This window comes from Oratosquilla oratoria, chromosome 9 (genome assembly GCF_046742065.1).
Source record: "Oratosquilla oratoria isolate Oo_2021 chromosome 9, ASM4674206v1, whole genome shotgun sequence".
Classification (NCBI taxonomy): Eukaryota; Metazoa; Arthropoda; class Malacostraca; order Stomatopoda; family Squillidae; genus Oratosquilla; species Oratosquilla oratoria.
The window spans coordinates 44,045,608-44,069,983 of record NC_134785.1 but is presented as its reverse complement, the minus strand read 5'-3'; the positions used below and the strand labels follow the sequence as shown (position 1 = coordinate 44,069,983).

Here is a 24,376-nt window from a genome sequence, read left to right as displayed (position 1 = left end):
TCAGGGTGCCTTGTATAAAATGTTCTCACAGATATAAGAAAATGCCAAATGTTTGATTTTTTTACATTTTTTCAGCATTCTGGATGGATACTTCTATGATTTCTGTTTAGGTTGTTAATTGAATTGTGACATTTAGTGCATTATGAACAAGTTGCAGAAAAATCTTGACAGACCTCATTAAAACTTGGAAAAAACTAAAATGTTTGACATTTTTGTGGCATCTGTTGGTAGCATGAAGATTTTCACAAACATGTTTGTGTAGAGGGTCTTTGAAGGTGCTTCAATGTTCTAATACAGTGATGCAGTGGGTAGACCAAATGTAGAACATTTATAGCAAATTTTCATGTGGAATATGACTTGTAGGGGAAAAGGATCTTTTGGGTGGTCGGTGATGCAAAGAACAACTATTTTTTTCATTCAAGGCTATCATGTTTAGTTGCGTGGCAGAATTTAGACTGGATGGTAGAAAATAGACCAAGATAATGCCCACTGTCACACTGCCTATCACCCGATGCAGTGGAATTGTTTTGGTGGTAGGTCACCAGGCAGTTGAAATGTGTGCTCAATTTGTCAGTTTAGAAAAAAAAATGTATTTCCTTCACATGCTAAAACTAGCATTAATAGGTCATCATAGATGTATGATTTTTGGAATAGGGGTGCTACATGGTATGTATTGTCAACTTTTGGTATATAGGATCTGAATTACTTGGACCTTGGCTTTGTAGTAATTTGTCAGGGATACCATTATGATACATAAAGAATCTGGAGCAAGGTAGAGATAATGCAAATGATAATAGTGAATGAATGGCATGGCTCCAAATTATTTTCTTCTCATCTGCTTTATAAAAATGTTTCAGCAGATGTTAAATAAAAAAAAGGACAGGGAAACTTTGATTGTGGTCAGGGGCAATGCAGTGTGATATAGCACTTCATGGAAGTAGATCATTGAAGAAAGATGGTGTGTATGTGAACAAGGCAACATATGAGCCTGACAGGGTTGAACCATGTAATTATGTGTGAAGGATTACTGCTAGCACTCCTTCCCTTACCACTGTCAATCAATAACATCGAAACAGTTCCATGCCATTACAACACAGACAACAGTCTAAAGGTTATTCCCAGAGATCTGTGGAAGGATCCAAGGACCATGGGTTGCAGGTTTTCCACTTGGTGAAACTCGAGGTTACAGTTGATTGATTGATGGAAATGAAAATATTACCCCTGATGTTCCTGGAATCCAGTCACCCTCTTGGACTTTAGCCAGGAGTTCTCCACATGAAATATGGTTCTTTGTGTCTGTGTTGCCAGTGCTATGAAGTTGTGCAAGCTATGACATACAAATCACCCTGGCAGTGTAGGTATCATCCATTATTGTTTAACCTATGTTAGTATGGTGTGATAACCACAGGTCTGCCTGCTGTCATTTTTATCTGTGGCTGTGAAATGCATAGGGTCAGTGGAAGATGGCCAGTAATCTTGTTTGGCTACATACTAGGAAGAGCTCTTCAAGTATTGTATGTACATGTTTGTGTTGGTGTGGTTGGTTAGGAATGGTGAGATAGTGCAATATCATACGAGTATAGTGATCTAAGATGTGACATCAATTTATTGGTGGATGATCATATGGGTGCAGTGGATTTTGTTGGGCAGGTACTATGTAATGTCTCATGGTCACATGTTTCCAGAATCAAAACATGGTTGTTCTTGTTGTCGTTCCCTAGACTGTCTGTCTGAGTAGTCCCGTCTCCCCAAGGAATGCCACAGCCGAAACTGGGTTTTCCCACAAATCCTTTATAGAGTGTATGTTGTGTTGTTTGCGTGCATGATTGTGTATAATGCAGTCTTCCATTATGTGTTGTATGGTATGGGGTGAAGTGTTACATCCTGGGCAGCTGTTCACAATGCAGTCATCCAGCCTCTTCTGGTAGCTAAGAAGTGCTGGGTGGTGGCCACACTGCAGTCTAACCAGGTGGACTCTGTCCTTTTGTGGGAGAGAGAGGATTCAGAAGGGTGGATATCAGGGGGTCTGGCATGCAGCAGTGTAATGTCTTTCAGTGTGTTAATGGAGTGGTGAGTGATATGATTATGAATATGTTTCCGGAGGCTGGTATTTGGTGGTTGTGGAGGAAGAGAAGAGAGTATCTGTGTGTGGTACAGGTCTTTGGGTGTTGTGTTAATGTTTCTTGGTGTGTGTGGGTGTTCTGCTATGTAATGTAGTGGGTGTGATGTGTTTGTGGTGGCTGCGGCAAGTGTTTGTGTGCCTCTCATATCGAGGTGGTCCTTGACTTTGAGGACTTTTGTTTCATGGTGTAAATGGTCTGTAGGTGTTGTATTTGTGCAGCCTGTAATTGTTTTTAGGGCTTTGTTTTGTATGATTTGAAAGGTGTTGTGGTGTGTCTCGCTGAGATTAGGAGACCATGCAGGACTCGCATAATTCATCACTGAGCGTATGCATTGTTTGTATATTGTTGTATTAGTTTTTGTTTTGTCCAAATGTTGTTCCAGTGATTGACTTAAGTGCGTTAAGTCTAGGTATGCATTTGTTTTTTATGTTTGTGATGTGTTGTTTGAAAGACATGGATGTATCGTATGTTACACCAAGAATTTTCGGTTCTGTCTGTGTGTGTGTGTGAAATATAAATGTTGTCTGTGTGCATCTGGTGATTGTTCATTGCCTTGTTTGTGTGTCCTTGAAATTCATACGTAAGAAATTAGGGCTTCCCATGTTCATATTATGTCTAAAGAGCTGTTAGCCATAATGGAGTCTCCATGAGTGAACTCGGTAATTTTAAGCTTAGTTTGGGATTTGTGCATTGAGATGAATAGGAATCCTGTTAGGCTCCAGGTAGCTAGAGCTGTGTAAGGTTATTTTAAGTTAGTGTGATTAGGTAGGGGCAGTTGGAATGTTAGGTATTTTGTTTTGGTGTTCTGGGTTTGTGTGCTGGTGGGTGAGTAGGACTGAGCAAAGGAGAAAATACTGTAGTACCTGTTCTAAACCAAAATCCATTTAGAAAGCTGTCCCAGAACTGATTTGGTTGAAGACCAAAACAAGAGAGAGACACACACACACACACACACGGTTGGTAGAGCGCTGGACTGAGAAGTATGGTGGTGCTCGCAGTACATGGTTCGAATCCTGCCCAGGGCCGAAATTGTTTCGGTATCGCTGCGCTTCGGGTCGTTAGTCTGACTCTCGTGGGTGGGGAGTTGGGGTGTGTGTGTGTGTGTGTGTGAAAGGTCATAGCATTACCCATAGATCAGTCATACGAGCTCTAAGCTCTCTTCCGGGGGGGAAATAGCTGTCGATCACGAGTCCAACATGTGATCCAAAGACCAAGGTGAATACACACACACACACACACACCTGAAAAAGAACAGCTTCCCACATAGTGATAGATGTATGGAACAAATTGGATGAAGAAATAGTATGTGCAAACACAATACAACAATTTAAGAAACTTGATCTTGCGAGATACAAAAACGGGTCACCACGAGCATAGCTCCCCTTCCTGTATAATGCAACTAGGTAAATACACACACACACTTTCTCTCTCTCTCTCTCTCTCTCTCTCTCTCTCTCTCTCTTCTCTATTTTTCTCTGGGTTGGTTGACAACCAATATTTTGGTCAACTACCGGGACAGTTCACTTTTCTTTTTAGGATATGTGCCCCGTGGGGCTACAGGGAGAAGGATGCCTAGTCCCTCTCCCCGTCCCTTTCTTCTCGCCTCTTACGATCCAAGTGGGATACTTGGTGGCAGTATTCTTTTCCCCCCACCACCTGGTTGACGGGTCATCCAGGAGGTGCTCAGATGGGTGGGAGGGGTGTGGAGTGTATTTAGGGATGAAGTGGGTGGGAGTGTTTTTATGCCTTTCCCTTTTTGGCTACCTCCCTTGGAAGGGGGGAAAAAGCCTTGGTATATGTATGTATGTATGTATGTACCGGGACAGTTGATATATACATACATGCATATCTGCATACCAAAGGATTTTCCCCTTTACAAGGGTGGTAGCCAAAACATAAAGGCATAAAAATCACTCCCACCCACTTCATCCCCAACATACTCCACTCCCTTTCTCTCTCTTTCTCTTTCTTTCTTCTTCTTCCTCTTCTTCATCCTCTTCTTCTTGTGAGACTTCTGAGAGATGAGGTTCTACTGTACAAGACAACTGTACACACACACCTCTCATGGCGCTGTGGTTAGAGCTCTGGCCTGCCACTACGGAGGTCCGGGTTCGACCCTCGCCCGGGGTTGAAATAATATCAGTATCGCAGCGCTGAGGGGTGTTACTCCAACTCTCGTGGGCGGGGAGTTGGGGGTGTGTGTGTGTGCAAGGTCATAGCATTACCCATAGATCGGACCTACGAGCTCTGAGCTCTCTTCCAGGAGGGAAATAGCTGTCGATCACGAGTCCAACACGTGATCCAAAGACCAAGTGAATACACACACCACACTATGTTGCACTGCTGGTATGAAAAGCTTTCATACTGCAAGCCATGTTGTCCTTGAACAATAGTATATAGTGTGTATAAATTTGTGTGCATTTACTTAGTTCCATACTGGAAGAATATGGTTGCAGGATACTATACATTCCCATTGGTCAGGTCACCTTAAAATTTTCCTTGTTATTAAACTATTTTTCCTTCATTCAAATTGTTCCACAAAGCAATATTTTTATGTGGAACACTATACCTAGTTGTATTCTACTGGAAGGGGAGCTATGCTTGTGGTGTCCCGTCTTTGTATCTCGCAACATCTAGTTTGTTCTTGAATTTATGTATGGTGTTTGCACACACTATTGTTTTGTCCATTTCGTTCCAGATGCTCTGTGTGGATTTCTTTCTTTTCTCTTTCTTTATCCAGATCTCTTCTTTAGCTCCTTTTTGAGTTTCTTTTCATGTCCCCATGTTTTTCTTCTATCCCACTTTAATAAGTATTCTCTATCAAGGTCTTCCATGCCTTTCATAATTCTATGATGGCCAACAGATCAACTCTCTCTTTGTTCCAGGGTTGGTAATTCCAGTTTAGACAATCTTTGCTCGTATGTCAATTTTGAAAGTTTTGTGGCCATCTTTGTTGTTGCTCTTTGGATATATATATACAGTGGCCGCGAAAAGTTTGGGCGCAAAATTATAGGCGCCCCAACTTTCCCCTAAACTCAAAACATGCGAAAAATACAACTTTCCACCCAAACTTTTCGCTATTTTTCAATGCTAGCGTTTGTACCCGTATTTAGCCGAGACAATACACACTATTTGGCAACTCTGTTTAGGCGCACTCAATGTCACATGGAGTCGGTTTCTAAACATCTCTCACGGAGAGTAGTCTTTTTTTTGCGGTGGTCTCTGTTTTTGTGCCTTGATATCTCCGTAATGGGAAGTAGTAAAGAGCTGGAAATTGACACAGTTGTTACAATCATAACCCTCTATAAGGAGGGTTATAAGTGTAAAGATATTGCTACTCGTGTGGGAATTGTTGTGCGTCAAGTGCAAAAGTGGACCAAGAAATTTCGAGACGAAGGAAGTGACATCATTCGTACTCCAAAGCATCGCTCTGGTCGGCCAAGGAAGATATCAAATCGTACTTCTACAGTTCTAACTGCCTCCTACGGTTATTAGGAGGCAGTTAGAACCGTAGAAGTACTATTTGATATCTTCCTTGGCCGACCAGAGCGATGCTTTGGAGTACGAATGATGTCACTTCCTTCGTCTCGAAATTTCTTGGTCCACTTTTGCACTTGACGCACAACAATTCCCACACGAGTAGCAATATCTTTACACTTATAACCCTCCTTATAGAGGGTTATGATTGTAACAACTGTCTCTTTCCAGCTCTTTACCACTTCCCATTACGGAGATATCAAGGCACAAAAACAGAGACCACCGCAAAAAAAAGACTACTCTCTGTGAGAGATGTTTAGAAACTGACTCCATGTGACATTGAGTGCGGCTAAATACGGGTACAAACGCTAGCATTGAAAAATAGCGAAAAGTTTGGGTGGAAAGATGTATTTTTCGAATGTTTTGAGTTTAGAGGAAAGTTGGGGCGCCTATAATTTTGCGCCCAAACTTTTCGCGGCCACTGTATGTATGTATGTATGTATTTATATATATATATATATATATATATATATTCTTTTTCTTTTCTTTTCTTTTCTGGGCATAGTATCGCTGCATACTCCAGTCTTGGTCTTATCACTGAGACTCGTATTATCTTTACCATTTCCAAGTAATTAAAAGCCACCTTTATTGATCTTAACAAATTGTAAGTTTCTCAATGTTGTGTATCTGCTTGCTGAACTTCTTTTTTGTATATATATAATTTATTTGACTACCTCCCTTATAAGTATGAAAAAGCCCTTTGTATACATATAAAATTATTTATTTATTCATTTATCTATTTTACATACTATCACAAACATTACACCTCTTCATGAGGAGCTTCCATACCTGAAATCCAGAGCATAGCATCAAAGCTCTAACATGTGGATGACCAAACCAGTATAGCCCCATACAACCACAACAAAACAGATGCCAAAAATCAATCCATTGTCCTTGGTCTCTTCTGCCAAAAACACACAATAGTACCTTGAGAAACTAGAACTGTGGCCAAGACAAAACAATGTTGCTTTACCATAAAAATCGTAAATGATATTACCTATACCTACACTAGACAACTAAAAAAAAATCAAGTCAAATTGAATGGCCAGTCTCAAAAATTCAAGGCCTCACTCAAAATACACACATGCTCTTCATTCCATGCATCAATTACTTCACTGTGAAACCAAATAAGACACCATATCAAGATCATTAGTAAACAGGGACCAATGGTGGATACCTGTATGTGGTGGTCCAAAAAGATTGAAAGCAAACTGCACATTTTCAAAACCAACAATCCACCAAACTTAACCATATGTTAGCTCTATTAAGAAATTGTTCCCTCAGTGAACAAGGGTCACATGAGCATAACTGCATTCAAACCACCAACCAGTATTAAAGCAGAACCAACACAATAGACCTGGCCACAGACTTAAGCTGCCCCAGATGCAGTCATCACACAAAGACCCTGAACACTTGTACTACTCTGCTCTCACTCTCCAAGCATACGGGTCAAACTGGAGGCTGTTGCTGATTACCTGGAGGCCTGTGGCAATAGATTAATTAATGCTATAAACCAGTGACATGTATAGTCTCACTAATACAACACAGAAATATAGAAATATATTAGATCTCAAGGCAGTTATTGTGGAAAATTAAGTTTTAAGTTTGTAAAACATAGGTAATAATTATAATTCCACAAGTAGGTGCCCCTGCCCCCCCCCCCCAAGTCCCTGCATGTGACTCATCTACATCCCTTGCACCTCTGATATCCTGCAGATATTCTCTTTTACTTTTCATGGAATTATATATATATATATATATATCAAATCAAGTAACGTAGGTGTCGTAACACACGAATAGAATAAAACTTAAACCCACTCTTGGAGAAAGATAAGCTGAGATACAGAGTAAACCGTATATTTTGGCCACTGACTGTGGTCCTCTTCAGCAGTTACAATTATAGGGTACATAGACAAGGGGTTATATACAGAGGAGGAAGTAACATTGGGGAACTCGGTAAGCCTCAGGTCACTTGCCCCGAGTGAGGTCGGACGTTACGTCCTGTAGAGATGAACTTGTCAACTGTCGTACTAGTTATGGCATCAGGTGACCATTGACCTTTGGAAGTATTATAATTTGGAAACTTTTTTATTAGTGAGGATTCAATTTTTCTTTTGAAACTACAATGTGAATTGTATACTGTAGCTGCATTCTTCAATCTATTCCATGTCTCGATTGTGATAAAGTGTACTGGGGACAAACGGGACGTGATCTACCCACTAGGATCAAAGAACATAAAAATTCTTTAAAATACGGCCAAGAAAACTCAGCTGTATTCCTCCATTCTAGCCTTTTAGATCACAGAATAGATTGGAAGAATGCAGCTACAGTATACAATTCACATTGTAGTTTCAAAAGAAAAATTATTGAATCCTCACTAATAAAAAAGTTTCCAAATTATAATACTTCCAAAGGTCAATGGTCACCTGATGCCATAACTAGTATGGCAGTTGACAAGTTCATCTCTACAGGACGTAACATCCGACCTCACTCGTGGCAAGTGACCTGAGGCTTACTGAGTTCCCCAGTGTTACTTCCTCCTCTGTATATAACCCCTTGTCTATGTACCCTATAATTGTAACTGCTGAAGAGGACCACAGTCAGTGGTCGAAATATACAGTTTACTCTGTATCTCAGCCTATCTTTCTCCGAGAGTGGGTTTAAGTTATATATATATATATATATATAATTTTTTTTTTTTTTTTTCTCACTTTTTCTCCTAAATAAATATTACACATGCAGAGTAACTTTGTACAACCTTGGTTGCAATATTTCTGAATATGTTTATTTTTACACGTGTTCTGTCTGTGGGAGGCCATTGAACTTATAGGTAGAAAGTGGAGTGAATGAGTAGGAAGATGGAATGATTGGAGGCAGTGAGCTGAGGCGAGATGAGGGCAGGTTTGGTGTTAAGGTCCTAGTGAAGGGGAAAGGCAATTATAAGGTAAGAGGAGAGGTGTAGGGTAGCGCTTCTGCATTCCTAGTATCTAGTAAAGTTTAGAAAATGGAATGTGTAAAAGATTACAGATGTATTTATCAGTTTTGGCGCTTGTTCTTGACCATTTTACTTGCATTCTTATAATGTTTTTATTCATTAAAGGTTATAAAAGATGATAGGGACACGTTTCTGAATAATGGGGCAGTGAATTTAGCAAGTATGGGCTTAACAGTGAACAAAGTTATATTTTGGAGAAAAAAATATCCTTAAAGAATTTTATTGGCTTAAAAAGCATTTTCCATTCAGCCTTGCAATAAATCCTGCCACTCTTTCTGAACACCAAAAGAAATTACTGGGTATGCTTGTAGGAGCTGTCAGTTAAGCCCATATGCCAAAAGGGTTTTAGTGAGGCACACCATATATAGATCTGGTGAATACAAGGCCTCAGTAGAGAATGGAAAATGTTGAGTCACAAATAATTGATGGGAAATATTGAGGTGGTCCATAACCCTGAGGAAATATTAGCAGCTCAATGTTGCCCTGTTTATCTTAGCCTTGTAGGGCATGGCTGCCGAGTTTTACATCACCATACATAGGCCATGACCCCAGAAGGGGGATCATGAAGTTTGAGGAGGAAACTAGCCAGTGACTTGGGGTCACTTTTCTATTATATGGAGGAATTTGTTTTGCTTTGTGTTGGCATATTGAATCACTAATTGTTCTAGCCTTAGTAAGCCATACTAAACTTTTCCCCCAAGTTGTCTACCACCATCAGCACATAAATAGTGAAGCCAAGGTGTAGAAAGGTGGCTGGAGGTGCAGTGTTGTTATCATTACCCCTCAGGAGGACTACTACCCAAGAGAGCAACAACGGCGCCATTATGGGGATGATCGCAGCAGACCGTACCACCAGCACCCTCGATATGACGAGGGGCGGTCCTACCGTGATGAAGAAAGGGGACAAGGGCGCCCCCGTTATGACAGGGACGGCAAGCCCCCCATGGGACCCATCCGCGAAAGGATCAACTACCACAAGTATGTGGGCCCAACAAAGAGAAGATCTTCGCCTCACTCCCACACTGGATCAAGCATTAAGAGGCAGAGGTAAAGCTCTATAAAGCAATGGCTATTCAAAGTAGATTTGACATCATGTATTTGGCTGCTGGAGTTCTTGTGTTTGATGTTTGAGCTAACAGGGTGAACTATTGTGCACACCCAATAGTGCAAATATATATATATATACATATGCCACACAGTACAAGTGTGTTGAAGAGTCCTAGAAAAGCAGACATGCAAACTGAAAACTTATGAGAAATGACAGCATAATTAAAAGTGGCAAATTGACCAAATGTAAATTGACCAAATGTGACTCAAAGTGATGATATATGTTGTGGACAAAAGCTGACAAGAGCCAAACGACAGATAGCTGATGCTGAATGAAAAAAGAGAAAAAAAAAAAAAAAAGCAATTCCCAGAAGGGAAGTGGGAGAGAGCATGGCAAGGCTGGTGTGCAAGCTCCAACAACTGACTTGTGTCCTGTACTGGAAGCTGCCAAGGCTATTCTTATTATTTATTCCCCACAGGAACACCACCATGAAATATACTTTAGCTGTTATATACTTGTAAAAGAATTTTAGTTTTCTAGTAATTTGTTTATTTATTCTTATTTATGTGTTTGATTATTTATTATTATTATTTTACATTTTTTTCTAACTTTGAAATTGACTTTAAAACCAAACTTAAAACCTTGCTTGCTTGTGTTTAGTGACAGGTCAAGCATGGCTTATAGGTTGGTGCATTCTGGGAGAAGGTATTTTAACCTTTGAATTAATAGTCCTGAAAAGATATTTGATTTAACAAGTTAATGTAGTTGAAAGTTGTAACTTAGGGCATCCAAGTCCTTTCCCAGAATTCATTTTGTGATAAAGCACTTTATAATGAAGACATTTGTGTGTGTGTGTGTGTCATCAGACAAGAAGAGTTTGATGCCAAGGAGTCCCCAAGGAGGGAAGTGGAAAAGGTGGATGATGAACACAAGGAGGCTTCTGCTGCTGAAGAGGGAGAGTCTAAGGACAAAGCTGAGGCTGGGGAAGGAGCCACCGATGGAAGACCTAGTGGTGTGCAGGTGACCATCTGTGCGGATGGGGAAAGGAATGTCAACAGTGAGGGTCACGCTCGATCTCGTGTTGCAGGATTTTTGTATGTGGAACTGCGGTGCCCACACTGCCCAGGCCAGCATTCAATCACATTCAAGGTACTGTAACTTATAGTTCAGTGATAACTAGTGAACTATATTGATAGTATTGTGATTACAGGAAAAAGTATATGCCAATAAATTATCCTCTTTCTTTTGAATAACAGGAGTACAAATATCATTTGGGGAGTGGTGATCATAAAAATCAGTTGAGTCGTCTTGCCCACAAGCATTCCCTTGTGCTTCGGAAAATCCGTGTTCAGCAGAGGCAGGAGCAGAAGGATATAGAGGCCAAGTGGAAGGAAGAGAAGCCTGAAGAGTTCCAAAATGCTGTGACTAGGTGAATGAAAATATTCTGTTTATGTGGGCATTCCCATACAGATTTTATTTCAAGTGTATGTTTATACTTTTGGATAAATGTTTAAAAAGTTCAATTATTTTTAAGGTTCTGCAACACATGCAAATTGGCCTTCAAATACTTAGGCTACACAAACGAGGGAATCAACCGTCACAACCGCAGCAAACTACATAGGGTTAGTAGATGTCTTAGATTTTAGAGGATCTTTAAAGTTTGAGGTCTTTGGCTTGTTTAATGTTATCATTTGAGCTGTTTCAGACTGCCCTGATTTTATTATTCAGATGCAGAGACATTACCTGCACCCAAGATGTGGAACGTGCCGAATCACTTTTCCGACTCGCATGGTATATGAGCATCACATGTGCTCCATCAACCACTTACGGGTGAGTGTTACATCAAAGGTTTTGCTTTGTTTGTATGAGGGTTTTCATTTCATACATTAAAATTAAGTTGTAATAACATGATTATAACTCGTAATCTTAAAATTTACCCAGGACAGTTAGAGGGTGTGTGTGCCTTGGCTGGCTACCACCCAGATAAAGGGAAAGAAGCCTTTAGTATATACTTATTTTGCATCTGTGCCTTTATTTACTGTGATTCTGTTGTGTATTGTGTAAGAGAAGGTTAGATAACTTTATTGATGGGGATGATAGGTGGTAATGGACATGGAACTGCCAAGTGTAGGCCTTATGGTCTCTTGCAGTCTCCATATGTTTCTTATGTTCTTCCTGGGTGAAGGGTGGTTGTATATTTTGATTTATCCACTTAACTTATAATGTGGAAAAGCCTTTGGAATATAAATGTATTGTGTAACTTGCACCTCATACTACAATGCTTCACACTAACACTTGCCTAACAACACCGTATCCCTTCCCAAAGTGACTTGGGGTCCCATCGAGTGGGTGTTGCTGGTTTCTTGGAGGCCGCAGGTCTTCAGCAAGACACCAGAAGCAACAGATTAATTGATTAATGAACTGTAATTTTGTAGATGCGATCATCCATGCTTGAGAAGTATAGAGGAAGTCGTAAAGATGGTGAGAACAGAGATGACATGGAGTTTGATGACATAGATCTTGACAACTTCATGACCCTTGACTCAGTTGGAGAAGATGGTTAGTATTTGTATTTTATTTATCTCTCTTCAAGTAGTATCTATTATCAATATTTGGATCTGGTGATGCCTATTTACTATATATTTACATACACATGTATTTGTGCCTACAGATGATGAAGTCGGCTCTGAACATGAAGAAATAACAGGAGGGTTAGATGCAGCTGAAATTGCTGATAATTTAGGTGGTGAGGAAGAGGCAGATGGAACAACAAGAAAGCTAGGTGATGTTAGTCTGGCCTGGGAAAAACTTCAGCTTGGTGATGATGATGATGAAGAGGAGGAAGACCAGCAGCCACTAGGTATACTTTGAACCTATTGTTGACATTTGGACATTTCATAGACCATTCTATATTCAGATCCTAAATCTAGGGATTAATTTTTTTGTATTATTATTATTGTTGTTATTATTTCTATATTTATAGGCACAGATTATGTTCGCCGTGTCCAGGCCTATTTCTGCGAATTGTGCCACAGGATTATCCGTGGGGATTCCTCACATGGAGTGAGCCCAGTACGGAAGCATTGCCGCGGAGTGACACATATTTCACACTACAATGAACTTCATCCTGCAGAACAGGTAACATAATGACTGACAAAGTTGGCCTTGATCTTGTTGGTCTTGTAAAGAATGTCATTTACTTATCTAAGGAAATTTAGATTTTGTTAAGTAATGGTGTGTAATCTTTGTAGAGCGAAGCTGAGGAGAGTGGTGGCGAGGAAGACCATGAGGCTGAAGATAGCAAGAAAGGTGAGAAGTTAAATTTAAATTTTGTTTGCCTTTGGCATTTCAGTTAACCCCTTCCATATGATGAGTGGTGTCATGAGGCACAAGTGGTATATGAGGATACTGGCATCTGTGTCTTGATTATGTTTATTTTGTAGTTGTAGCTGAGTGACCCCCTTAATCTGTGAACAGATTTGATCATGTTTTCTGTGATTATCAATGCACATATTGTGATGCATCATCATACATCAGGCAGCCAATGCTGCATGTGAGAATTTGACTTGTATTGAAGGGGTTGATAACTTTGATTTAGTGTATTCTACAGCTGTAGTTTATTTTTCAGAATTGTGATATTAATTTCTCTTTTTCCTTTATATTTTTAAGAACTGATGTAAACTGTTCACTATTTCATCAACAGAGGCTGAAGGTGAAGCTGTTGATGCAACAAAAGAGGAAGGTGAGGGGGAAGAAGAGGCCGAAGGTGAAGAGGAGGAGGCTGAAGAAGAGGAGGAAGAGGGACAGGAGGCAGAAACTGGAGATAAAAAGGAAGCTAAGAAAACTGAACAAGTAAGTTTTTTATAAGACTTTGACAAAGGGTAAGGATATTTTTTGGGCCTCTGTGGAATTGGAGAAGGCGTATGACAGGGTAGATAGGAAAGCACTATGGGAAATATTGCAGATATATGGGATTGGGGAAAAGCTGTTAACCCCTTGAATATGACACCTATGTAGGCATCACGAGGTGCAAGTGAGTATATGAGGATGCAGCATCTGCTTCCTGATTATATTTATTTTGTAATTGGGAGATGGGGTTAATGAAAGATTATTGGGCTGGTTTGGACACATGGAAAGAATGAGTGAAGAAAGATTAGTAAAAGAGGTGTGGAAGGCAGGGGAGGAGTGAACATGAAGGGGTGACCAAGAATGAGATGGAGGATGGATGGGGTAAAGGGGGCATTGAGAAAGAGGAAAATTTCTGTTAAGGAAGGAACGGGAGAAGACAGAAGATAGGGGTGAATGGAGAATGGTTTTGTTTGGATGATGCTGTGATGCATGAGGGGGAGTGGGTGGGGGATGGGGGTGAGGGAGTATGTGTGAAAAAATAATCTGATACAGCCCAAAGGGATTTCTCCCTGTCTTCTCTTTTTTTTGCATGAGGGGATGATGGGGGTCACCCATTTAATGAAGCAGCCTTGCTGTGGATGTGCTGTATCTTGTGACACTGCTCCTGACCCAGGGCAGTGGGCAAGATGCAGGGGTAGCCTGTCATCCAATAGGAGCCAAGACAGGGTGGGAGTGGATTTTATGCCATCATTATTATTATTATGCTAAGAAAATGACTGTGATGAGTTAGGAAAATGGAGGAGAAATAAGGAAGGATGAAGTGAAGGCAGTTAAGATGATGAAAGCAGGTAAGGCACCTGGTCTGGATGGATGCCATTCAGAATGTCTAAAAAAAAAAAGGAGGTACAGTGATGGTGGACTGGCTGGTGAGGTTATTTAATGTTTGCTGGAGAGAGGGTAGAGCACCAGAGGACTGGAGGAGTGTCTGTATAGTTCCACTTCACAAGGGAGAAGGGGACAAGTGTGAATGTAGTAGTTTCAGAGGGATTAGCTTGTTAAGTGTAGTTGGGAAGGCTTATGGGAGGATCTTGATTGAGAGGATTAGGAGAGGAACAGAGGGAGTAATTGGTGAGGAACAGTGTGGATTTAGGATGGGTATAGGTTGTGTAGATCCAATTTTTTTGGTTAGACAGATATGTGAGAAAGCTATTGGAAAGGGAAGGATGTTTTTTTGGGCCTTTATGGACCTGGAAAAGGCTTACGACAGGGTAGACAGAAAGGCACTGTGGGAGGTTTTGCGAATATACGGGATAGGAGGAAAGCTTCTAGAAGCTGTCAAGAGTTTTTATGAGAGTAGTAGAGCTTGTGTCAGGATTAGAAATGGAGAGAGTGAGTAGTTTGAGGTAAAGGTGGGACTTCGTCAAGGATGCGTTATGTCGCCCTGGCTGTTCAACTTGTACATGGATGGGGTAGTGCTAGAGGTAAATGCAAGGGTAGTGGGTCAGGGATTGGAGATGGTTAAAGAAAATGGAGAAAAGTGGGAGGTGAGCCACCTGTTTTTTGCGGACAACACTGCTTGTGGCAGGATCGGAGGAGGGATTGAGGAAGTTGGTGACAGAGTTTGGGAGAGTGTGTGATAGAAAAAAGCTGAAGATATATGTGGGTAAAAGTAAGGTGATGAGATGTACAAGGAGTGGAAGTGAGCATTAAGAGGGCCGTCGTGCTCGAAAACAAACTGTCAATTATGATCGGAATTTCGCGAATTTTTAATATGTTATATATACATATAGAGATGTTCACCACCAATTTTCATATCATTTGGTTGAAAAACAATAAAGTTATTAATAAAAAAAACGTTTTTGACCAATTACAAAAGTTCTATCTCCTCACTTATCCATTGACTGAGCATGCTGAAAAAAAATACCACAAATGCTCCATAGCAATACCTAAAAAATCATTGTGGCGTTTTTGGAATTTCCTCTTAGTTTAGGAGAAAGAATTTTTTTTTTTTTTTTTTTTTTTAACGTCTTTTTTTTTTTTTCAAAATACAATATATCAACTTCTATCATAAAAAAAAAAAATCCCACAATAAAAAGTTTGCAAATTTATTCAGCTTTCAAATGATCCAAACCCCATTAAAATCGCCCGAGTAGTTACGGAGGAGATAGAGAAAATGGTAGTTTTGAGATATTGAGCTTTGAAGTTCAAAATACATTTCCTTGCATTTTTTGTATTTTTCATTTCTATTTTTTTCTCTGCGCCAATCTTCATGCATTCTATGTCATTCACATGTTATTATAAAGTGTAGCTGGTACCTGATCCCCCGTTTTACGAGGTATCAGGAGGTCAGAAGGCGAGGGTTTCAGGAAGTGACGTCTCTCATTGTCTCCAGGTTCGCTTACTAGAGAGCTCCCGGCTTGAAATCGGAGCTGAAAGATAGTTAGATAGAGATAGATAGATAGATAGACTTTATTTGGCAATGAATCAACATTTTTGTCTTGTTCAAGTGCTTTTGTAATGATGGAATTGACTCTAACCAAGTGAGAAAGAAGATTGTGTCCTTCCAAAGTTATGATCAATGACAGTCGCTCTTGTGATGAAAAAAAAAGCACACGGAGCGTCATTATTTTGTAGTCTCGTGATGTATGAAATGTATGCTCGATGGTTGCGGTGACGTCATGTGAGAAACGAGGATAAGGGGGGCGGAGGAAGGTGTTAACACGCGCTCGGCTTCGCGCGTCCCGGGCTGGCGCATCAGCAGCACTATTCAAGGTCACTGCTATGAGTCGTCTCCAGTATCTCAATGATTTTATTCAGTTTCTTAGCTTTCATGAAACACACGCTTCTTCTTCGAATGTTTAGGCATTCTTGAAATGATTATAGCTTCAAATAAAAGTAATTATCTATCTATCTCCAAGGAACGACAATTCGATTTCTCTCCACAATGATTCGCTCGGCTTACGTACCGAGTGAACAGATCGCAGTCTAGGATGTGTTTCCAAGTAGTCTATATTAGTGAATAACAAAATACAACCCATTTGTGCCATTTTTATTGCGATGAAATAACTTAATCAAACATTTGTGCAGCGAAAGTGTACTAGAAAGTGGGGGTGGGGGCAGAAAAATAGCCATAACTCCTTTATTTTTTGGTATTTCGCTGAAATATTTCAGGACTGCCTTGCCAAAGCCCACTAGATGACAGGGAATTTTTTTTTTTTTTTTCTCTCTCTCTCTCGAATATTTCTATTTTTTCGAAAATTTATCGCGACGGCCCCCTTAAGGGAGAGTGACTGGAGGAAGTGGATAGTTTTAGATACTAGGGTGCAAATGTGGCAGGAAAAGGTGGAGGTAGAATGTAGAAGCGAGTAAATGCCTTGGTGGATTAAAAAGTGTAATGAAGAATATAGACATTTGGGAATGGATGCTAAGAGGAGACTATATGAAGGAGTGATTGTGCCAACAGCAGTATGGGGCAGAAACATGGAACATAAGAGAGGAAGAGAGAAGGAGTTTGATGGTGTTTGAGATGAGTTGTCTGAGAAGTATGATGGGGGTTACTAGGCTGAATAGAGTGAGAAATGAGGTGGTGAGGAGGAGAACAGGGGTGGAAAGGGGGTTAGGAGATAGGGTTGATGAAAGAGTATTAGAATGGTTTGGACACATGGAAAGAATGAGTGAAGAAAGACTAGTAAAAGAGGTATGGAAGGCAGATGTGGAGGGAGTGAACATGAAGGGACGTCCTAGGATGAGGTGGATGGATGGGGTGAAGGGGGCTTTGGGGAAGAGGGGAATGTCTGTTGAGGAAGGACGAGAGAAAACAGAAGACAGGGGTGAATGGATGATGATGTGATGCATGAGGTGGAATGGGTGGGGGGATGGGGAGTGAGGTAGTATGTGTGAGCAAATATTGACGCAGCCCGAAGGGATTTCTCCCCGTCTTCGCCTTATGCATGGGGGGACGGAGAGGGCGGGTCGTCGATTTAATGAAGCGGCCTTGCTGTGGATGTGCTGTGTCTTGCGACACTGCTTCTGACCCAGGGCAGTGGACAAGGTGCAGGGGTGACCCTTCATCCAGGAGGTGCTAAGATGAGAGGGAGGGTGGAGGGGTGTGGAGTGTATTGAGGGATGGAATGGGTGGGAATGATTTTATGCCTTTTCCTTTTTGGCTACCTCCCTTGTAAGGGGGGAAAAGCCTTGTTATGTGTATGTATTATTATTATTTATTATATATATATATATATATATATATATTTTTTTTTTTTTTTTTTTTCTCCCTCCCTCTCCTACCTCCCTTGTTAAGGGGAAAGAGCCTTTGGTATATATTTATATGTATGAATGTAGTTGTAACTGAGTGACCCTCTTATTCTGTGTACAGGCTTGATCATTTTTTCAGTGGTTACAAACCTGGGTGATCCTTCTGGATGATCCTTCATCCACAAGGAGCTAAGATAAGAATGAAACAGGGGATGTGGGTGGGTGGGAGTGGGTGCATGCCTTTGACTTGGCTACCTACCTCCCTTATAAGAGGGAAGAAGCCCTTGGTATAAAGATAGGAAGTTTAAGTTTATTTACCTAGTTGTATCTTATGGGAAAGGGAAGCTAAGCTCATGATGTCCTGTCTTTGTATATCTCCATACCCATTTTGCTAATAAATTTTTGTACCGTTTTTGCACTTTTTTCATCTGTGTTCCATACATACACCACACTGGGGAAAGCTGTTCTTTTTCATGCTACTTTACCACATTAACATGCAGTGGGTCTGGATGAGACCTTGCTTCAATTTGGCCACCCCCTATATGAGAGAGAAAAGGTTTTGACACAGCCTGAAGGGCTTTATCTCTGTCTTCTCTTTTCTACAGGAGGGGATAGAGGTGGAGGGGTTGCCAATTAAAAGAAGTGACTGTTGTGATTGTACTGTCTTGCTACATTGCTTATGACACAGAGCACTGGGTGGGATATGGGGATGACCCATCATCCATGAGGACCTAAGATGAGTGGGAGGGAAGGGGTGGTGGATTGGAGTGAAATGGGTCAGGGTGGGTATGTGTCTTTTGACTTTGCTATCTCCCTTCTAATGGGGAGAAAAGCCCGTGGGAAATATATAGGATATATGTAAATTGTACTTGAATTGCCATCAAGTTAATTGCCATACTAATGTCCTTCATTATCATTTTTGGTCAAGGTGGAGGATGAAGAGGAACCAAGAGAAGAAGAGGAAGAAATGGAAGATGAGGAGGAAGTTGAAGGCATGGCTGAAGATAAGGAAGAAGGCTGGGATGAAGAAGTGGGAGATGATTTCACGGCACCATAAACATGTTCCTGTTCTGTACCCTATATCAAATGTTCCTTCTGGTTTCCCTGTACAACTCTTCTCTGAATTCAAGATGGCAAGAGTTTACTAACCACATTTTTATTCTTTTCTCTGTGAATTGTGACTGTATGAAGTTGTTGCTTTCAGTATGCATCTACGGAGATTTATCATCAACAAGTGTGTGTGGCAGTAGGTTGGCTGGATGCAGACTTTGAAAATTACTGTATACAAAGTTCATCTTGGTAAAGGCAGGAACATGTGGCAATATCCGAAACAAGGGGTGCAAATTGGTTTTTGGCTGTATTGTCTAATCTTGCCATTTTTATACATATCTTTATCTTGTGGGGCTTACTGTATGGTGAACCAGTGGGGTTAAATAAATTTTGGCTGTCTTGATCTTTAATCGATAGGATGGGGGCTGTGGGCTGGTGCTGATATTGGAGGGTTAATGTAGTGGGGCCATGTGGCATGGATGTCTGCTACCCTATTAAGTAGGTATGAAGCCTTCAGCTCATTAATGCACATGCCTGTACACACATTTACACACACACATGCACACGCACGCACACAAAGGTTCTCGCCTCATTATGTAGAGTGGTCAGGTCAACATGCATATTCACATCACACACAAATGTGTTTAACATAGCTCCATACCTAACATACCATTTAATATACCTCCAATATATTTCCTCATGGATTTAAGGGTCATCACACTGCTGAGATTGAGGTCAATCAAGTGAAGCACAGTTTGCTTTACAATGATAAAAATCTAATATACTCAATAACCCCGTTGTATTATTATTATTTCATATATATATATATATATTTTTTTTCTCTCTCCACATTATCCATGACACCCATCCAAACCAGTTGCTTACCTGCTCTCATCTTCTTAACAACTGCCTTCACTTCATCTTTTCTTGTTTCTCCATTTTCATCATCACTTAGTGCTTCCCACTGCAACCACCTTTCCCTCCCTATCCTCCTTAACATTTAGCAACTCTCTAAAATACGCTGCCCATCTTCCTCTTACTGCCATCTCTCCTATTATCATCTTTTAATCTGCATCTTTTACCTTTCCTTCTCTACTTGATTCGCCTCTTAATTTCTTGCCAAACAATTTTTATTACTTTCAAAATTTTCATACTCTTACTCCATTTCACATCTGCTCTCCTCACCTCCTTTATCTTTTGCTTTACTTCTCTTTTCTTTGTATTCCTCCTATGATTCTCATCCTATTTTGTAACCAATCTATGAATGCTCGCTTTTCTTCAACCTTCTTTGTTTCCTTATCCCACCACAAACTACCCTTACTTCCATTTCTTCCCATCCTCCTTGTTCCACACATCATCTCTGCACACCTTGTGACTCTTTTTGAAACATTCCCATTCCTCTCCCACTCCTAGTTCTCCTCTCTCCTTTCTCAGCTTCTTCTTGTACTACTCATTTTCTTTCTCATTTAACCAGTTCACTTTAAGTACCTCCCTACCTTCTGTCCTTTTCCTCTTTTATCCTCCACTCTTAACTTACCTACAACCAAAAAATTATCTGATTCCCCCACTCTCTCCCCTTAGAACATGTATGTCCTTAACTCTTCTAACTATTCTCTTGATAACCACTAATATAGTCCATTAATGCTCTACCACCCTTCCATCCACCACCCTCTCCATGTGTACTTATGCTTGACTTTCTTCCTAAACACTGTATTTGCTATCAACTCTAGACACATCACCTGGTCCATAGAATCACCCCATATAGACCCAAAAATATCAATTACATGCTACTTAGCAGCTTTTAACCCCACAATAACATGCAGCCATTGGCTTTTATCCCCCTTACAAGGGAGGTAGCAAAAGTCAAAGGCATAAATACACTCCCACCCATTTCATCCCCACATAGAAGAAAATATGTATGGCATAAAAGCTACCAAATGTATTGTTTAAGGGTCTGTTAGATAAAGGCATGCATTGAGGTTAGTCAGACAGTGGCCAGGAGCCAGTCATCACCCTAAGTAATGATGATGTCATGTACATGTTAATGCATTTACCCAGATAAAACTGAGATTGAGTATAGTTTTTAAAGTTGTTGTGTTGTTGTAATGTTTATGAATGGGTACCTTCATGCACATTTTTATCTATCCACAGTAGATGTCCAGTTGTGAGAAAAAAGTTCTGTCTCACATTATACATAGCGTGTGGAGATAGCTGATAACTTTATTAAAACGGTTCAGACAAAGCCTGCAGAATTTAAATCACAGAAACTATCATACTAATGTAAATGGGACAACGGCAATCTATAATTTTATGTACCACACTTATCTACATACATATGTATACCAAAATGCCTTTTCCTCCATATGAGGGAGCTGACCAGGAAAGGCATGCACCCACCTGTCGTCCATCTAGCATCCAGGTTTTCCCTTTTATTTTTGCTTGTGGATTAAGGCCCTTGTCCCTCTTCCTGCCCACTGCCAGGGTCAGAAGCAGTACATCAAGGCAACACTTCCACAGCAGAGCCTGGCAGCTGAAATTGGGTTATTCCAACTACTTCAGTACATGGTGACCCTCCCCTCTCAACTCATGAGAAATACAGAGAAGACAGGAAGAATCCCTTTGATCCATTGCAACTTATCTACTCACGACCACTCCCTTTTGTTCTCATCTATATTGGTTGAAGTCTTCCTCTTCCCAAACTCTTTTTGCCATAAATCTTCTCGGGAGAAAAATACAGAGAGGGGACTCTAAATCCCCACATTCGATCCTTGTTGCCATCTATGGCAAATATGAGAACTTGATGGTAGCATTCCTCTACTTTCTGCTGCCTTCCACCACAGGGATCAGAGGGGTAGGAAAAGGTGGATGCAGTAAATGATAGATTGAAGCTGCTGAAGAAAGGAGGAGCAGTTTGTTTTTAATATAAACAAATTGTGTGTGGCTATGGTGCATAACAGTGACTTTTAACTATTGGTTACTTATATCACTGCCGTCTGTTCCCAAGTACAGTATGTTAGGCAGAAATTTTTTCCACAATTGAATGTACATCTTTAATCACATTTATTGATTCATATGTAATATTCTGCAGATAGAACATGACTGAGTCCTAGTTTTCAGGCATAGGGTGGACAAAGTATTAAGTAATACAAAAAAAAGATTAAAAGAATCTTGTAGAGTTTTGGTATTACATGAATTAAGTGTGCAATATAATCATGGTGAAGTTTTATCAATTTTTTAACCTTGTATCTCATGTAAGCACAGCAATGTTTACACTGATAAATATGCACCATATTGGCCACCAACACACACTAATGCATACCCTGCAACCCTGTCAGCTTGATGACATGCTTTGCCAAGTTTGTTTTGGCCAGTGGTAGATGGTAGTTTCATTCAGTTGAGTGATGTTCCTTGGACTGAAGGGTTTGCCTACAGTGATGAACTGCATCAACCCATAGTTTTTGCTAAATGTCCTCATTCAGGTGTGGGGTGGCCCAAACAGTGAAGTGAGTGAAGAAGACCAAGAGTGCTTCACTGTTCCTCTATTGCTTGCTCTCTTGTTTAATTTCACTTTCTCCCTCCTTAATTCCTTCTCTATATTTTTCACAAATGTCATGCCCAAACATTAGGATCAAAATGTTAAGTTTCTGTGCTTGTACATTTTCATAGGTCATACAGCAGAACATCATAACTGAAAATTCACTGCTTAGATTTTTTTTGTTCGCAATTTCATTTGGTAAACAAGGTGGTCAGACACATTGGGTGGACCTGTTGCATCCATAGTCCCTACCAAGATAGTTTTTATATTTCTTTAAGGTGTATCCTTCTTGATATTAGATACCTTGTTTCCACTACTAAATGCATCTCTAGGTATCTACTGATTGAGTTGTCATCACAAGATTTCTTCTTGGTGAGGGAGGTTGAAACTGGTCTAAAGAGACTGAAAATACAACAATAAATTCATTGGTGAAATGCCTGACTTTTCAGGATAACACCTTAGAAATTTGTGAACTTGTATCTGTCCTCTGGCAACAAGCTTTGTTTGCTAGTGCTCCAAGTATTTCGTGGACATTGTCAAGCATTCAGTCTTTAGATTGATAGCATCTTGGAAGTTGCACCCTTCCAAAAAATAGCCAGGGTGTTGTGGAGCACTTTTTTGACTGAAGATTTAGTTTTGCATGGTGGTTATCCATGAAGCACTAAAAGAAACTTCTTCCGCATATAGATTTGTTGGAAATTATAGGATAGTTTACTTTTTTCTGCTTATGTAACTAATAAAACACTATTTTAGTTTTCTGTAAGTTTTAAGTACAGGTTGGCAAATTTAAAAACATGTTAACAAAAAATTTAGTAAATATTAGGGGTTTCACTTGACATCTGCCAACTGTTTTTCTTCATGCCAACAGTAGCAAGAGACTGGAAAAGGAAACAAAGGTTCACATTGATTTGATGTCAACAGTTAGATTTGAACTGTTGGTTTTTATTTTATCCATACAGTACTGAAATTGTTAAATTGTGCACAAGTCAGGATTTTTTGCATACTAATGACTTATTTTTCATCTTTAATCAAGTTGGGGTTGTCATTACAGATGAATTAACAATGGGTTGTAATTAATCTTATCAATTCAGTAAGATTAACAGTATTTGAAAATTAGGCTCAAGTATTGAATCTGGACTTCCATTGTTGGCCTGTTAACTGGTGTAGGTTCAGTGAAATTTTTATTATAATTTTTTCTATACAAATATTGAATTCCTAGTTTTGACATGTGAAGTGTGAGTAGGTGTAATTGTGAAACCAAACACTTGCATGGTCATTGCAGTACTCGGATTATGTAACCTTGAATTTGTTAGATCAGACTTGGTGTTAAAAAAGACTAAAAAATTTTTTTTCTTTTTCTTAAGCTTGTATGGGGCATGGTAGGCCTTCCCCATAATTTTTGCCCCATGGCTCCAGTAATAGGTGTCCCACAGTGGGGTGGTTCTTGGATAAAAAATTCCCTACATTGGGATGATTTCAATGTGCCACACTGACTCTTGAATTATAGTCCATAAATGTAGTAAATACGTGTTTGCCTTTTGGCAATGCCCATGTTTTCCTTGTGCTTATGTTCCCAAACTTGGATATTTTGTTCATGGAATATGTGCAAGGGGCAATAAAGAACAGTTTCCATTTTGTAGTTTTATTTTAACAAAACTTGGGTTGGGTAAATGTGAAATGTGACATTGGGTGCAGTACTATTGGAGTGGTTGGTGAGGTTGTTCAATGTATGTCTTGGAGAATGAAGTGTCTCAATGAATTTGAAGTGTTCATGTAGAGTGCTGTCTTGTCTAATTGAACTTATATAAAGTACCTGTGCCCCATAGGATAGGTCCAATTAAAAACAAAGATGTCAGGTTCAGAGGAAAAAATGAGCAAGATGTAGCAAATATTTTCCAATAGTATTTACAAAGTGTGCAAAAGTTGATGATAAATGTGGGTAAAAGTAAGGCGAGATATAAAAGGGGGAAAAGTGGCAGCAGACG

General features: G+C 40.0%; 1 protein-coding gene across 4 annotated transcripts in view; it reads left to right on the top strand.

Moving 5' to 3' along the window:
* Positions 1-24,023, top strand: part of LOC143028356 (uncharacterized) — a 34,326-nt gene extending 10,303 nt beyond the window's left edge. For 2 of the 4 annotated variants that reach the window (XM_076190304.1, XM_076190305.1), the window contains exons 5-15: positions 9,443-9,702; positions 10,570-10,852; positions 10,960-11,132; positions 11,238-11,325; positions 11,432-11,533; positions 12,139-12,262; positions 12,375-12,563; positions 12,687-12,841; positions 12,955-13,012; positions 13,407-13,555; positions 18,735-24,023. In XM_076190304.1, coding sequence (XP_076046419.1) covers positions 9,443-9,702; positions 10,570-10,852; positions 10,960-11,132; positions 11,238-11,325; positions 11,432-11,533; positions 12,139-12,262; positions 12,375-12,563; positions 12,687-12,841; positions 12,955-13,012; positions 13,407-13,555; positions 18,735-18,863 — 1,710 coding nt within the window. In that variant the 3' untranslated portion in view covers positions 18,864-24,023. The remainder of the gene's footprint in view (positions 1-9,442; positions 9,703-10,569; positions 10,853-10,959; positions 11,133-11,237; positions 11,326-11,431; positions 11,534-12,138; positions 12,263-12,374; positions 12,564-12,686; positions 12,842-12,954; positions 13,013-13,406; positions 13,556-18,734) is intronic. The other 2 variants (XM_076190306.1, XM_076190307.1) reach the window with 2 other exon arrangements.
* Positions 24,024-24,376: the final 353 nt, after the last annotated feature.